The sequence below is a fragment of the Chaetodon auriga genome, chromosome 4 (genome assembly GCF_051107435.1).
Source record: "Chaetodon auriga isolate fChaAug3 chromosome 4, fChaAug3.hap1, whole genome shotgun sequence".
Taxonomy (NCBI): domain Eukaryota; kingdom Metazoa; phylum Chordata; class Actinopteri; order Chaetodontiformes; family Chaetodontidae; genus Chaetodon; species Chaetodon auriga.
Window position 1 is genome coordinate 16,637,012 of NC_135077.1, and position 17,761 is coordinate 16,654,772.

The 17,761-nt window shown below is 41.6% G+C and overlaps 1 protein-coding gene across 1 annotated transcript; it reads right to left on the bottom strand.

The window, feature by feature from the left end:
• Positions 1–3,639: 3,639 nt before the first annotated feature.
• On the bottom strand, positions 3,640–9,008 carry LOC143319045 (uncharacterized). Its single transcript, XM_076727612.1, has 2 exons — positions 8,131–9,008; positions 3,640–6,924 (listed from the first exon to the last, which is right to left on the bottom strand). Exons 1-2 carry the CDS (start codon positions 9,006–9,008, stop codon positions 5,928–5,930), a joined length of 1,875 nt encoding a protein of 624 aa, XP_076583727.1. The 3' UTR covers positions 3,640–5,927.
• Between the last annotated feature and the right edge of the window lie 8,753 nt (positions 9,009–17,761).

Below are 17,761 nucleotides of genomic sequence, written 5' to 3' on the forward strand. Positions count from 1 at the left end.
CTGTAGTATGTATTAATCCATGCAGGTAGGTATGGCAGGTCCAGGCCAGATCAAATAGATTATATACCATGGGAAACAAAATATTATATGATATGATTATATACCATACTGTGTGTGCAGAAGAACCCTCTGGCACCAGCCTTTGCAGTACAAAAATGAGCCTGAGCAGATGGGCATAGCATTAAAAAGCTTTCAGAAATGATCTTGTCTTCAAGCAACATTAACAAACTGTGAACCCTGTGATGAGACACAGCATTTCACAGTCTGTTAATAATGTTTTTTTTTCTTTTTTAAGTAAAATCAATGTGACATGAACAGCAGAACATAGTTTCTGTGCAGAAATGTCCCTTCTTTTATCAGTGTTGTCGATGAAATATGTGTATATTATTATTCCAGCATTTTTAGTTCACTGTTTCTGTGCCTTCAGTGTGCATTGCATCCCTCCAGCTATGCTCTCTAGTGTTAAATGGCCCTTGTCTTGTCGCCAAAAAAGGAAATATGAAGATGGTAATGAAGGAATGGGAAGAGAGAGAAAAGCAGGCTATTGTTAGCACAAGTTTCTGACACTGGTGCAGCAGTGACGCAAGGAGAAAAGAGATGACCAAAACGGAAAGAAACCAAAAAAGAGAGGCAGAGAGGTAGAGAGACAAGGCAAAGGGGGGAGAGAAAAATACAGCATGATGAGAGGACACAGTGAAAAGATCTGAGAGAATCAAAATGGTTGGATGACTGAAGAAATGAAAGCAATCATGAGTTGAAGTGCCTCATCATGAGTCCTGGGGATGTCTGAAATTGTGGACTAAAATGTGTGTGCATGTGTGTGTGTTTGTGTTTGCTCATCACATCCTTGCAGGTACTTCAAGAGTCAGATGGCAATTCACAAGCGGGGACATCTGCAGTGAACTCAGGTCCCTACAAATAATACATTACATGCACCTGGGATGATGAAACGTAATCAAACAAGCATTGTGGCTCATATACTCTGTGGATAACAGGAAAAATATGCAATGAGGAGGGAGAAGAGGGAGACACATTCAGAACCTGATGATTTCATACTGAAATAATGTGCTGGAGGAAGAGGTTTTTGACCCGCTCTTTATCAATGATGTGATTCAACACTCTTTGTAATAGATTCTTCATGTCTCCGGCATTCTGCTGGAGAGATGAATACCATTATTGCAAAAGGCATGTCGTCATTTGGTGTGAAGGTCGCTGCTGATGACGTTAATGTCGTCCTGAAGGAGATCGCCCTCTCAGACATGTTTAATTAAAAAATTAAAGCGATCAGTCAGAAATCTTTGCATTGATTTGTAGCAGCACCAGTTATTTCAGTAATTATCCAATGCTGGACGTTAATGCTGAAAGAGTGGGACCGGCTGTAGGAGTTATGACTCTTGTCGATTGGACGCTGAGGGAGCAGTGTGACGCTGTAGAGCCACAGAGGGAGGAGGTCGTGGTGGGTGGATGGGTCAACAACATGTCAGCCGTGTTGGCTTTCGTTTCCCACAACACTCAACGTTGGTTTCTTTTTACCGTGGCCACAGCTGTTGGCTATAACCTCAACTCAATGGTTGAAAAGCAAAAATAGATTACTAGCAACTGTCTGAAATGGGTGAATTAATTAGTTTTCATTTTTTAAGCACTTTTTCATATGACTTAAAATGAAGCTACATAGTATGAAATTAAAATGAAATTAATCTATTTTGTATTCGTTCTACCATCCAAGCCGTGCAACATGCACTAATTTAACCCCAGTTCCACCTGATCCCGCCTCCATCCAAAACACGTAAATGGGTACAAAAATGACACAGAGGGCAGAGTCCTGAAACTAATAAAACAATGTGATTCATGAGTGATTGGCTCGGTAGCCGTAAACTAAGCAAAGTGTGGGCAGAATTATTTTTGCAGCTGTGATTTGTAACAGTTTTCAAAGCCGCAGACAAATTATGTCACCCTGCCAAGAGGCACGTCCAATCTGAAAACCCATTTAGGCCTTGTTCTGGAGCACATTTAATTTGGAGAACTTCTTGGCCACACATGTACTCACCCACTTGTCGAGATTATGGCAAAAAAAAAAAAAAAAATGACTCAGCTGACGATATGACTTTTTTTCTTTGTGACTGAAGCTCCTGCCATCTGTGGCCTAATTATAAATCCACTTTTAAAGTGACTTGGATCTTTTCCTCTTGCCATCCTGATCCAGAATCAAGTATTTGCATGCATGGCCACAGCATAGTGACTGTTACATTTCGGCCCTCATTTACTCAGGTTTTTCCTTCACTCGTCACCTGTATATGTTTATGTTGATAATGACATTTTTGGTGATGATTGAAGAAGCATTTTTCTGAATATTTCAGTTTGAATAAACATGGTATCATTATCAATATTATCAATTAATCCCAGACCATATGTGGTCTCATATCACACTATCCAACTCATTGCCAACTCATGAAGTTTACGGCATTATTAAAATTACCCCGTGAAGTTTTTGACCACTTGGCTACAGAGCGATGTTGTGATGAGTAGGTGTCCATTTTGTTTTGAGAACATGGGTAATGTGATGCACATTGCAGCCACTGGCCTCACATCCTTCCACTGATCAACCAGTTGTAGTAATGCAATGTAGTAATGAAAGGAAGCTACTGCGGCAAGCAGGGATGCAGTTAATGCAGGTTGTTTTTTTTTTAACCAGTTAGGCCTCAAGGAAACACACAGCGCTTTTAAGTGAGAAAGGGTTAATGTTAACAGAACTTTAAGAAGAAAACTTGGGCCAGTGAATAAATTTCACCTGAAACTTGACAGATTACAGTACAACCCTGAGATTCCACTGGGCGCGTCTCCATGACCTCGAGTCTGCATCCTCCACATGGCTGGAAACCCCAGCAGATGCGTTTCAAAGACGTTTGCTTGCCTGTTTTGTTGACTTGCTCAGATTTCACTGATTTGGTCATTTTCCTTGATATTTGTCCATGGGTAAGTAGGCTTCATAGTTAAATGATTGGAAATTGATCAAGAGACTGCACGGGGTGTTTTATTTTGAAAGTTTGCCAGATCTCTACACCATTCCTATGCCTCACTTTCCGTTTCAGTCGACCTGCTCTGTGCAGACTGACGATCGATTACTTGTCCCTCTTTTTTCTGCGTATGGGCCTGAACTTAACTTAACGTTCATCAAAGTGGTTTCATTGTCTGAAATATGCAAGCTAACTTCCTTATGAAGAACAAGTCAAATCATCATGCCAAACTTGTTCTACAATCACTAATCAAATTCATGGTGGAGCGATGTCCATTTCACAAGTTTGATGAGGCTGTCTTTGAATCTCATCCGCCCTCAACTTCTTTTGTAACTCGTTTGATAAAGGAATGAGAGCTACTCATAACTAAATTCAGACCCCATTAAGATTTAATCGTCTGCAGGAACATGAGGAGAATGGACAAAGGGTCCAGGACCTTTTAGCTGTCTGTTCCAGGCTTTCTTATGAACTAAAGGCAGCTTAAACAATCCTCAAACTTCTTTTAGGAACCACTGTTTTGAAGGCTCTTTCAATTGTGTGTAAACCCTGGGACCTTTCAGTCATTGATACACGTGACCACAGACAAAGTTTTTCGCTTTTTTAATGAAACACCAAATGCGCCTTATTTAGTACACATGCCCTCCATTGACACGGTGCAAAACTGAGAAAGAGAGAGAGGTAGATGAAAGTAAAGAGAGAATTAGAGATGAAAGACACAGTCACAGCATAATGGCATTGAGATTTTCCAAGGTAGAAAGCAACCTTATCCAATAGCATAAATAGGACAGTTTCAACACTGTTTGATGCCTTGAGTGTTGCACCACTTCACTTTTGCTGCAAGGACAAGTGTGATGTCACAGCAGTTCATGCTGTTCACCACCTCTGTCTTGCACAAAACTGGAGGAAGCCTGAGGGTAGATTAGATTTTGTTGTCTGTGTGCATGCATCTGTGTGTGTGTGTGTGTGTGTGTGTGTGTGTGTGTGTGTGTGTGTCTTATTTCTTTAACCTTTAAAGCTATTTTTTTGGCACCCTGTTTCAGTCCTTAACTCAACAAGGCATGAGCTGGTTAACAGGCAGTGTCTCTGGTTGGGCCAAAACTCTCCTGTTATCAAATATTAAAATAGTCTTATATGTCTCTTGTATTTTTCTGTAGCTGTTCACACTACAGTTAATGTGATATAATCAACAAACAAAATGGTTTAAGGGTCAGCTCACCACAAACATTTTCTCTGACCTTTAGCGGTATCTAGCATGCAGCTTTGTCTTGGTTTTGAGATGTCTGTGCCCCAACAACTACGATCCAGAGAAGCAAACACACTCATATCCAAGTTATGGATCTCTGATTTATTTACGGTTTCAGATAGGTTTGGTGTTGCACTCACCGACACTTGTTGCCATGGTTGGAAAAACAACTATACCAATCAGAGCTTTGTAGGGGAGTGAAGGATTTCCAATATTGGGGCATTCACTGTGCAGATATAACAGCTCTTCGAGGGTAGTTTTTGACCACTCACACCAATGAGTAATGTTTTTATGAATAGCTTCCCATTTTGTCTATGCCTCATTCATGCACAAGAGCACTCGCACGGTGCACATTCCTGCCAGTGGTGTCACATGAATGCACCGAAAAACACAGCAATGTGTCAGCTAAATGCGGGGAAGAAGACCGCTAGAAAGTAAAGTAAATGTGGATGCAAGCAATGCAGAGACGAGCTTTGCCTTGTGTGGAAGGAATATTTCAGCATATTTGTTAGACTTCAAGGACATACAGTGCATTCTGGTGAGTAACACTATGACTGTGACTTAAAAGAAGAAACTAAGAAAAGAAAGAAGAAAATCCACAGGGCGCCCTTAATTGGAAAATGATGTTGGCAGGATGAATCTGTCATTCAATACGTATGTGGGTGGCATCAGAAAAGTCAGAGATGGTTAACTCAACACCAAGGCAAATTAAACCTCAGCTATCTTCATGGTTAGAAACCACTTAAGGTATACAAGAATATATATATGTGGTTATTTGGGTGAGCCGACCCTTTTGATTTCCTCTTTATAATGCAACCCTGCTTGTTTTGGTCTTATTTCAGATGACCTGGTCTAGCTTACAAAAATCTGATGAACCCGAAAAGTTATTTCATACCAAATAGCAATATCACAGAATGCATGACAAAACCATTTTCTGTATTCTGAGTTTTCATTTTCTGCTTCATACTGCAGTATGTCTCATATTCTTTGCAAATTACCTGTATGACTGCACACATGAACACCTGCTGCTACATAACATTTCTTGCTGCAGACATTGATGGTGGCATTACCCCGCAAAGACCCGTCAGAAACTCTCTACACATTGGTGTGTGACACATTGCACTGTAACAAAGGGTTTGACCTTTTATGTGAGCAACAAATACAAACAAAACCATTAGCAAAGCAGTAAGAAAGAAAGAGGCAAATGCAAAGAAAAGATTTTATCACACAGATATGTCCTGCTAGGTTACTGTCTCAAGCATGTTAGACACAACCATGACGGGCAGCTTAATCACTTATTATATGACTTGCATGTGATGGCGCAGTGCTGCAATCCATCCTTCTTACTGATAACTGGATTTCCAGCGCAGGACTAAATAACACTCCAAGTCTTCCCCTGCAGGGTTGACTCCATCATTGCTCACTCCACCTGCCTTCGAAAACCTGACCTTGTCTTGCAAACACTGTCCCAGGATGCCAAGCTTATGATGACACAAGAGAATACTACACAGAGAAGACGGACCATAGGCCACGTCGGTTTCGCCTCAAGACAAACAATGGCTTCTGCAAGGGATTAACTCACACGGTCAACTGCAAACTGTGAATCAGGAGCTGTATGTGACAAAAAGAAATGATTCCTCCCTGCTGGTACATCAGATTTGCTGCAGGTTTCATAAGCTGGTTATATCGGTTGTTTCGTCCTCCCGACTGCTTACCAGAGAGTAGGTTTGTAATGTTTTACTTCTGTGCTGTCCAGTATTACAGAGAGTGTCTCTACCCATGGTAATGATGTCTCTCTTATCAGTTGACAGACCATATATTTTGTCCCCTGAATGCCTCCTCAAAGGCAGCATGTCTATTTCCACGGACTCCATTCTTAAAGGTAAAGGTGCAGCGTTCTCATTCACTGAGTGTCTTCTTGCAGGCAGGAGGTCTGCTCTTTGTAAGGAGTGCTGGAGTGTGTGGAGCTGGCAGGGGAACAAGGAGTTGTCACACACACTGGCATTGGACCGACACCAGTCTGAGATACTGTGGTCAGATCCTGCTCGGCTGTCTGAACTGTCTCCGACCTTCTGCCCCAGTCCCTGGCCTCGAGCCAAGCTCAGCAGCCGAGGGAGCGTAACAATGGGTGCAGACGCTGCCACAGCAGCGGCAGCAATATGGTGGCGCTCAGCTGCAGTCACTTTGGTGTCTGTAATCACTGCAACAGGAGATGCCACTGCAGCTGAGCTGGAGAATGAGGAGGTGCTGAAGAGAGCGGCGACTTTCTGGTAGTATCTTGTCCGTATCACCTTTGCTGAGCGGTACAGATCCCCAATGAAGCAGTAACAGATAGGGTTAAGGCTGGAGTTTGTCAGGCCCAGCCACTGGGCAAATGGCCGCGTCTGCAGGAGCCAAGATGGTGGCCTTTGCTCGCAGTCGATCCAAAGGTCAGCCAAGTAAAGCGGCAGCCAGGACACTGCAAACAGCAGCACCAGACAAACCACCATCTTGGCAATCTTCTGGCGCGTCTTGAGACGCGAGACGTGCAGTGCTTGGCTGCGAGGATCAAGATCAGCGAAAGTGGATTTCTTCCCTCTCCAAAGCCGCCTGCCGGTTAGGAAGCCGATGGTGAGGTTAAAGGTCACTGGCAGGCAGTAGAGCATCACAAACAGCAGCACATTGTATCTGTGGAAGAATAGAAAATGAGGTGAAACACTAACAAAGTAATTTTACGTTGCTGGAGCCGTAAAGTCTCTGCTACTTAGAAATTTGAGGATATTTTTAGAATAACAGCAGTCTTGGAGTAATGGACTGCAGCCTAAGTATAGTTATCAGGGACACAGTGGACTCCTTTCAGTACTTTTTAATATGCTCCTGTTTTCATCAACAACATACAAAGATCAATATGACAAAATTTTAACCAGCAGGCCTGTATTAGCACCCTCAAGAAAATTTGATTTGAGCGTATCTCTGGATGATTAACACAATGTGCTGATGCTTTTCAGCACACAGTTGCGAAGTGATTGAATAGACAATGAAGCAATAATGCCATATCAGCCCAAATGTACAGAGGCTGCACAATCCAAGTCATTCTGAGACATTTGACAACACAAAATTAAAGATGACAAAACAGGGAAATTCTGAAAAAGGATCAAATAAAGGATAAAAAAAATGAACAAGTGTCTCTAAAGCTGTGTTTTATAGTAAAGAAGATTGGTGCTGAATTTGAATGCGAGCTCCCCAGCACAGCATTTAAGAACCTCACAGGTTTGAATGGCAAGTGGGTCCCTGTATGAGAATCTACTGGCCTCTGATACGCCAAAGGAAACTGTAAGAACAAGCACAGGCAAATGCTAACTGCAAGACACTGCAAAGACTACAGACAACAAAACAACCTGACGGCCGATGCAAGTTCTTGTTCTGGATCTAAAAAAACATCTCAGAAAGATAGTGTACATCTTTATGCCACTGAAAAACTTCATTATATTCTCACAACTTCAATTAGTATGTGAAAAAAGTCTCAACTAGCACAATGAAGTTTGACTTTGTTTTGTCCTTATTTCACCAGTCTGTGGTCTTTCATCTTATGAGGAAAAACCCAAGGAGAAAACACCTTAAAATTATGCAATTACAGATTCGCTGGACTGAACATCCAATTAGAGAGCTCTCTTTTCATTGACAGCCTCCTCCAACTCCACATGCTCAATTACTGCTGACAGAACTGGACACACAAAAACTACCGATGATGGAGGGCCATGAAACACTAACCATGGCCCAACCAGTGGCTCGCTGTCAGCTTGTCGTGTCAAGACCCTCAGGCTGCATCATGGATTGTAAGTGGACGTTCATAGTCTAGATCTAAGAACCCTGGCAGTCTGTCAGAGTACCTACCCCTGTTTCAGGCGATGCTGAGGCCACTCCTCCTGACAGACCAAGATGGCAAATGTCCCAAAGCTGATCTCCCGTCGCCGGTTCATCACTAAAATAGGAGCGCATATGATCGAAGACACTATCCACACTACGGCGACGGTCGCCAAGATTCGACGGCGGGTAAACATGGAGCGAGCTCGCAGTGGTGATCGAACACTGTAGTAGCGATTCACACTGATCACTGTCAGCGTTAACACACTAGCGGAGACTGAAACAGCCTGGGTGAAGGGTACGGCTCGGCACAGGAGGTCGCCGTAGACCCAGGCAGTGTAGATCTGGCTTCCCAGGGTGATGGGCATGCACACACACACTACAGCCAGGTCACATACCGCCAGGTTCACCAGGAGACTGCGCGTGGCGCTGACGCCAGCAAGTCGCCGGCTCCGCCTGTTGGTGAGGACGCGCAGAGACATTAAATTCCCAACAAATCCCAAAATAAAAGACAGACAGTACATGATGGTCAGAGCGATTGTGCCAGGCTCATGAAGAGTCCAGAGCAGCATGCTCTCCAGGTCCGTCAAGTCATTAGAAGAAAAGGTGCCCAGGGACAAAGGGAAGGAGGAAGAGGAGGGTCGGTAGATAAACGTGGATGCTTGTGGAAAGGATGAGGTGGCGATGGTGGAGAATAAAGGGGAGGAGATGAGGGAGGAGGGTAGCAGAGAGGGCACTGGCTGATGGAGGGAGGAAGTAGGTGAGCTGAATGTGGAGGGCAGCATCATAGCACTGTGGAAGCTGTAGGTGTGGTTGAGTCTTTCCTGAGAGCCGTCGTACTGTAGCAGTGTAGAGAAGCTGGGCTGGACTGAGCTCCAGTTCGACAGCTGGTCCTGGGACAGATCCATGCTGCTGTCCCAGTGGGAACAGAAACACAGCAAGAGGGGCAGCAGAGAAGGAAGAAAATCTCTCGACTGTCAGGCTTACAGTGCAGGTTTCCTTTGGTCCTCATTAAAATCCATTCATAGACACGACTGAGAAAAAGCAAAACACCACAATCAGAATCCACAGAGGCAGGAAATCCTTACCAAAAACATCAGGTTCCAGCTTCCAGTCTTGAGGTCTGCGGCTCCTTCGTTTCTGTGTGGATAGAAATCTTTGTAGAAAATGTAACTCATGGTTCCCCCCTATTTATGCCACATCCTATGAGTCCGATGATGCTGGTGCCAGTGCTGTCCTTATATGTACATTCATTCCTCCAGGGAGTGGCTGTCCGTCAGCTGTTAATAGACTTTCTCACCTCCAAGCAAAGCAATTCTCACGCAAACCTCCCACCTCCTCCTCCTCACTCTGTCTTCCTCCTCACACCTTTAGTCCATCAGAGGGATGCAATCAGATCTGTTTAAAGAAACATCACAGATGTCAGAGGCTGTCCCCACCTGCAGCTGCAGGAGCAGCTCTGTAGCAGACCAAACAACAGCAAATAACACACTCCTGGAGAGAAACAGGCTGAAAAGCTTTTCACATCCCACCACCATGTGTTTGGATCACAACTGGTCCCAGTCAGAAACATTTAGTAAAGAAGAAAGGGAGGAAGTTATCTGATATTTATGCTAATTTTAAGAATATAGACATGGTAAAGGAAAACATCTGCAGTAGAGCTTTAATATTAATTATTCATTCATTAAGTACGGTTAGCAGGATGTCATTCTGAACATATAGTATTTCGTAGATGTAGTATTTTTTTTACATTTATGATCACAGCCGGTTGCATCAAATTTTTGCCACTGGAAAAAGGGGAAAGTTGCAATATAGAAACTTAAAAATGTCACCCCAAACACATCCTCCTATGAAAGGCAAAGAGAAGTAGCTGTTTACAAGGAAAAATATATGAGAAAAACACCTTAGAAAAAAAAAGCAAATTCAGCCAAATATCAGTTGGGCTGTTGTTTACTGACCGTGCGCGGCTCATTTGATGCTGAAAGCCTGAAGATGTTGAAGATGCTGCCAGGTGCTGCCTGAATCTGCGCAAAAGAAGAAGAAAAACAGCCGAACACAGTGATAAAGTTGATCCTGAATCGCTCACAGGAGGTACACGCGCTTTAAAATCCGTCTTTGAGGCTCAGAGGGATTTTTTGTTGGAAGACGCTCTTTGTGTTTCCGTCTGCGTCTCTTTGACACCAAGAGGCTCCTCAGACGTCTGCGCTCCTGCCTGCGGGAGCACCGAGCCCATCCGCCACTGCAGGACTGAGCATGAGGGAGGGATAAAGTCGGGGAGGGAGCAGCTGCTGCCGCACGCACGCACACGCGCACAGCCACGCGCTTAACCGCACAGCACCTATGGCACTTCTTAGACAGGATGATCAATCAGAAAGTGACCATCACTTCACTCCGTTGGCTTCTGCTTCACTCGATGTTTCCGTTGCGAGCCGACAGACTGACGGATGCTTCCTTTCCTGACGCTCAAAAATCGGGATAACTGGATTCTTCTCTCTTCTCCGATTGATTATGAGACGCTGATAGAGTATTGACTCAAAGTTTATTGTTCTGCCATCGTTTTCTCAACACCGACGACTTCAATCAAATACATCAGTGATTGTAAAAAAAAATGAAGACATGAGAAAATTGACCATATTTAATGTAGAAATACACAGAAACCATGTGTGCTGTAGAATGTATTTTGTATATTTTATACAATATGTATTGATAGTGATGGAAAGAAAGTAAATTTACCTAGTAAGCAAGTACTTTCCTTGCGCATGTACTTTTTCCTCTATGTGACACCTCCACTTCATTTCATCATGGCTGGATTAACCTGCTTGGAGGCCCCAGAGCAAATATTTGTAATGGGTCCCTGTTGGCCCACATGGCAGTCTTATTATTTCCAAAGATGGTCTAAGACCAACCAGTACTCTTTTGCTGGAATGACCCTGCCCCAAGTTTTGTGTGGGCTAATTATGGTGAACCAATTTGTTCAAAGTCTTTTTTATGCAGGAATACGACATTTGAACAGAATATTAACTAAATATTTATGGTCTTTAAAGTAGATTTTCACACAAAGTCTTCTACAATGTCATGTTATATTGTGCAAGCACTGCTCTCCATGTTCCCCTTCAGCTCTGCCAATGTTTGCTGCCCTTCCACCATGACAACAACACAATAACCACCTCACCACTAAACTTCACCATTGCACAAGTTCAACCATGAGTCTGATCCATTAGCCTCGGTCTCACTGCCCAGAAGGCCACAAGATGTGAGGTGCGAACCATAGTTGCAAAGTAATAACAATATTAATAATCTTCAATTATATAGCACTTTTCATGATGTTTCAAAGTGCTTTACAAAACAAAAAATAAAGCAAGATAATGCATATAAAATGAGAAAAAGGTCAATGAAATGAGCACTTAAGGAGTAAAGACAAGACAATTGAAGTGAATAAAAACAGTATAAATAAAACATATATCAAACATTTCAGCTTTCACAAAAAGAAGTTTAAAGGAGCAATTTAAAAGAAGCCAGGCAGAGAGTTTTCATAGTGTGGAGGCTCTAAAAGCAAAAACCCCATCACCCTTAGTCACAAACGCAGACCTGGAGCAACCAGCAGGGCTCCACTGTGAATCTTAATGGTCGAGGGGGCACATGTATTCAGGAGCAAGGCTGTTTAAGGTCTTAAAAGTAAGCAATAAAATTTTAAAATCAATATGAAATCTGACAGGGAGCCAATTTAGGGAGGCAAGCACAAGGGTGATGTGATCATGCCTTTTTGTTCCAGTAATGAGTCGAGCAGCAGTGGTCTGTACCAGCTGGAGAGAATGGAGGGAGCCCTGCCTGATACCACAGTAAGGTGCATTGCAGTAATCAAGCCAAGAACAGATACAAGCATGAACAACGTTTTGTGGATCAGCAGCGAATAAAAAATGATCTAATTTTAGAGACTAACTTGAGCTGGAAGAACAGTTTAGCATCAAATATTAGAGCCTAGATTCCAGGCAGTCTGCGTAATATTATTTGAGAGACCACCAAGATTAGCACCAAAAAAGCTACAAATGGTAAAACATGTCATGATTTTGAATAACTTCACCAAAATGTAGCATGTATATAGAGAACAGAAGTGGGCCAAGAACTGAGCCTTGAGGGACACCACAATTCAGCTGAACTGTCAAGGAAGAGGAGTGACCCAGAGTGACAGGAACAGTTCTGTTGGAGAGGTATGTGCATGGTAAACTTAGAGCTGAGCCCCCGATGTCTACCAAAGTCTGCAAAGGATGTAAGAGGATACTGCGATCGACTGTGTCAAAGGCTGCACTTAAATCTAATAGAATTCAAATCAAGCTGTTGCCTCTGTCTGCACTTTGCAGAAGGTCATCGGTAACCTTAACAAGTGCTGTCTCTGTACAGAGAAGTGCTCTAAAACCAGAGTGGAAGCTGTTAAAAACACTATCATTATTCATAAAAGATATCAGTTGGGATGAAATTACTTTCTGCTGAACGGTAGATTGAAAAAAGAGGCAGAATTGAGATTGGTCTATAGTTACTTAAAGGTACGGGTTCAAAATTTGTCTTTTAGCAGTGGGTGAACGACAGCAAACTGTCTGGAAAAAAAACACAGAGGTCAGAGAGTTAAAAATCTGCACAATAACAGTGCGACCAGTGGGGAAACCTCGTAAGCAGCTTAGTGGGGATGATTTCTGAGATGCTGGAAGAGGAGTTCATAAGAGTGAGAAACTTTTTGGACATCTCAGTTTCAGGTACAGGAGAAGAAGTGGAGGGTCCAGTAAAAACAGAATCAAGTACCTAAAAGAGAACTTTAGGATTGTGGTTATTTCTAGATAATCTTAAATCCTATGAATGCTTTCTGATATATTCATATTTAGCTTTCAGGCAGTTATGTGCTATTTCAGACTTGTTGAACTTCCCTTGTCCTTTAGATTTTCTGCAGAGTCTCTTAAGGCCTCGAGTGTAATCATTCAGTCAGTGGAGGTTATTTTTTCGTTTCCTGATTTTAAATGGTCCAATTTGGTCGAGGGTGGATAAGCACTGCTTGTTAAATGAATTGAACGGTGCATCTGGATGAGAGGAGATACAGTGGAATTAAAGGTTGATGAATTAAAAGTATCACAGAATTTAACTGTCGAACCAACGCTGAAAATGCAAGAGTATGTTGGATGGGAGCGACAAGGAATAGAGAGCTGTAGTGAACATTAAAAACAACAGCTTCATGGTCAGTTACAAATATTTCCATCAAATTAAGACACTCGAGGGAGAAACCAGATGACAGTACCAGATCTAAAGTGGGACTTTTACAACGTGTGGCCCCTTAAACAGATTGAATGAGGTAAGATCTAAAAAAATTTAAATGTTGCCAAGCAAATTAATTCCTACATTTGAATTTCATAAATTTCCTTATCTATATGTTACCTTCGGAGCATGTCTCTTGAGTAAATTTACATACAGCCGAAAAATCAGCATGTAAAAACAGTTATCAGCATTCAACCTACTGCTCTTTAGTTGGCTTCAAATGAAGATTAATGGTCACAGTTTGTCTTGATTGTCCCTCAACATTACAAAATTAGTCCAACATCACTCCCAGTCTTTGGAAGGAGCCACATTAGCTAAGGCTAGCTAAGGCTAGCGCTGCACTAGGTTATAAACACCAAAAAGCAACATGAACAAAGATTTATCGGCAACAAACTTTATACTCTCATTATTTAGTTGCCTTCAAATTGGGCTTAGCATTCACAATTTCTCTTGATTATCTCTCAATATTACAAAAGCCAATGTGGAGATATTTCAATCAAAAACAGAGTTAATCCACAGGGTCAATGTCCTCAGATAGTAGGAGTAGATGAAGACTTTTTGCAGTCACTAACAGAGGTATTGGCTGCTTTGCTCACGATGTTACCTTTCACATCTTTGTACAGCAATGAGGTACTGGTTTACACAGTGGTGTTGACAAATAATTGAAGAAAAGGCCAGACGACTGACAAGGCTGTTCAGGATCAGTGTCTTCTGTGGGGAGAACGGCTCCTTTTGGCATGGACCTTGAGCTCTGAAAACTTTTTACATGCATAAAAAAAACTATATAACACGCTAAAGGAAAGGGAAAAACTCAAAACGTATAATATCGCCTTTTTAAAAAATAAATGCTGGGGTGGTAGTAAAGGGTAAAATTAAGTGCAGTTACCCTCTGCAGGTTGGTACCTACTTAAAACTAAGGTGAAGCATTTGGGGAAAAATGGCCTGGGCATTTTAAACTGCTCTTTTGTTCGTCGATGACTTTTCCAAAGGGCACTGGTGTGATTAAGAGCAGCAGGTGATTAAAGTTGTGGCAGTAAAATGTTGAACTCAGACAATCACGGTGAGCTCTACTTTTTCGTGTGCCATTTCTAGCCTTCACCCACAGATGAAACTCCCATTAATAAAGTTCCCTTGAACATGTCAAATCACTGCATCATTCATACTTAAAAGGTAATACGAAGTGGAATAACAGTGCAAAATTTAATGGAAACGCTAATGGTTTACTTTCTGCCTATTAAAAGTTCACATATGTTCCTTGCTCAAAACAACATTAATGAGACACCCATAATGAAGCTTGGCCTTATCTTCTGAGGCCGTGATATATTGTGTCTCCCTTGTTAGACAGGAGAGGAAATGAGGTGCAGCATTTCTTTCAAAAACCTGCCTCTACTATGAATTGCTGTAATTTTCGTTTTTGTTCGAATTGATTTCTGTTTAATGAGAAGGAAAGTTTATCAAGACTAATGTTTCGGCCAGAATGAATCATGACCAAAACAGTCTCAGTGTTTCAGGATACTATAGCATTAGCATACAGATGTGTCGTAGATTGCATAAAATAAAGTAAAATCTCAGCTGAGTCCAATTTTGAGTCAATGGATTGAAGATTACTATACGAGTTATACGGTATACACATGAAAAATTTGGACATCATTAGTAGAGTCAATCTCCAAAAATATTCCCATATTTCCCAAAATGCTTTTATTAAACCATCCCATAGACTATATTTAAAGTAGTGGATGCAACCACCATGACGTCACCCATTGGTTTGTGGACTACCATTTGGATCCTTGAGTTTGGCATTTTGGAGGTCGCCATCTTGTTTTTTTGGAACCAGAAGTGACCATATTAGGACAACAGGGTGGAGCTGCCATGGATACATATTGCTAAGCCTCTGTCCTGACTGAGGCCATGGTGGTAACCTGTCAGTCATATGGCAGCCACAATCTAAAGCCTACTCTGCTTTGATCATCTATTTCACTCTCAATGGAACCATTATTTACAAAATGATCCTGTTGTAGTCAAGAAGACTTGATCTGCTAACTGAGATCACAAACTCATTAGGAAAATGTTAACTGAGGTAATGAATCAAGTGAAAAGTAGGGTCATTTTCTCATAAGCTTACAAACAACTGGACATCTTTTTGCAACCAGTGGAGTCTCCCCCTGCTGGCCATCAGAAAGAATGCAGGTTTAAGGCACTTCAGCATTGGCTTGGACCGCCCCTGCCTCCTGCGTGCCAACTTGCCTGAGACTCCACACACTCCAGTTTGCACCACTTCCTGTCGTAAATACTTACTCTGATGGCATCATCACAGTCATTATTTCACTTTTGCCTTGGGGAGGGAAAACTCTCAAGCATATGTTCAAATAAAACCACACAAAAACTAATCAAATATCATTAGGGCAGATGCTTCTTATGGCCTCTTATAAGCAGCCAGTAATTCAGACTGTGTGAGGCCAAGCTCATGTTTTTATCTGCTGTGGTAACATAAAAAATGCATTTAAATTAATGAAATGGGATGGAATAATTGGAGAGCTCACCGATATTGACCTCAAAGACCTCTCTGATGACTGCAGAACCACATGCACCCTGATAAATGTGAAACTGGATCATATAGAGAAAAAGCCTTTTCGCCTAATTAACTTCGAAGGTTAAATTAAATTGTCATGAACTTGAACCACTGGGCCTCAGCCCAATATCAGTGAATTAATAATTCCCTGTCATAAAGAGTTTTGATCAAATCGGCTGAGTTCCAGTTCATGCGTACCCTGCTGTCATTCTCAGGTTGACATGTTCTTTCTCTTGTCCATTTATAAACAGTGAGTTCATGGCTGATGGCAAAATCACCAGTTCTCACATTTTTAATGTGGGCGAAACCAAGCAGCACATTTTCTTCTGAGCAACAACGATGATAAATTTAACTTTAAGTGCAACTTGCTAGTGTTTTTCAACAACTTTGTTTAATATTAGATGAAAAAGACAGGCATCATAAAAATTACCTCCACAGCTTTGAAACCAGGTACATCAAATATCAGATTTTAATATAAAACCTATATAACTATAAAAGAGAGGAAAGAAACCCTGTCTGCAATATTGACAGCCAGACCCAAAGTTGGTTGAACTTATGAGTCAGCTTAAGATATTTATTATTTAGCTCTGTTATAAAGACTGAATCATTTATGTTTTTCTTCCCCATATTCCCCTGGTGAATCTCAGATCTGTATCTAACACAGACAGGCCCAGATAACATTTTAATTAAACCCCTTGTATTTTTTTCACATGGTGTTGATTGTGTTGTTAGTTTCCACATTAATCCACAAGATCAGGTTAGAAACTGCCAGTATCTTTTGGATCTGCAATATCTTTTTGGATATCTTAAGATTTCTCCTCTCTAGAAAAAATACTTTTGCCTACAATTTTGTCTGATATTAAGATGAAAAGTAATGTGAAAATGCAGTTAATGAAAGACAGAATTAGTACATGAAGTCAACAATATTACGGGTTTAAACAGTTTCCAGTCCTCTCTCTCTTTCTTTTCCCAAACAAATGAGCTGCAGAGTTCTTTTTTGATGGGTGCTGTGAACAGGAGTGCTTCCTTTTATTAAGAGGATGAAAACCTTTGTGTTACCTTGAACTGCTGAGTAGAAGAAGAGACGACTGTGCCAGATTTGAATACACTTGAACTGGAAGTGCTGCAGAGTAAATGCCATTTGGGTCCTTTGTAGCTAAACTGGTGATGAGTGTTAGCCGCACCTTGTTTAGAAACTCTGTCTGTGTGTTTCAGCCTGAAAAGGGCAGCAAAACAAAGGGGCAGTAGCATTCAGCCGCCTCCTCATGCGGGTATACCTGTGAGCTCAGTTATAGTTTGGGACAGTTCTGAACAACATGAGCAAGGCCACATCGACATGTTTGTGTTACTCATTTTATCTTTAAGATGGCAATCACAAAATTTTAGGTCATCTTTAAAACAATTTTGATGCCACAAGTTTATAGAAAAATAATATGATACTGGTGAAAGCTGGTGCAATCCACAGATTTTGTCAAATTCGACACACGGTGGCTTTAAATGGTCAGCTCTTTTAGTGGCACCTAAGCAAGCAGATCGTTTTATGTGAACAGATTTTGTATTAAAAATGAAAAATGACATTTAAAAAAACACAGTAGCAGCAGTAGCAGCAGAAGCAGCCACTCTCTAAATAAACATAGTCTCCACTGAATTGTCTTCACTGGAACTACTTGAAACTTGAGAAAAATACTCCCTGTTTTTGCCCCACTTACTCCACTTGTCTTTCCTTCACACTTTAAAGATGCTATATGTAAGAATTTAGTTTAAAACATTCAAAAATTAACTAAAAGCATCAAC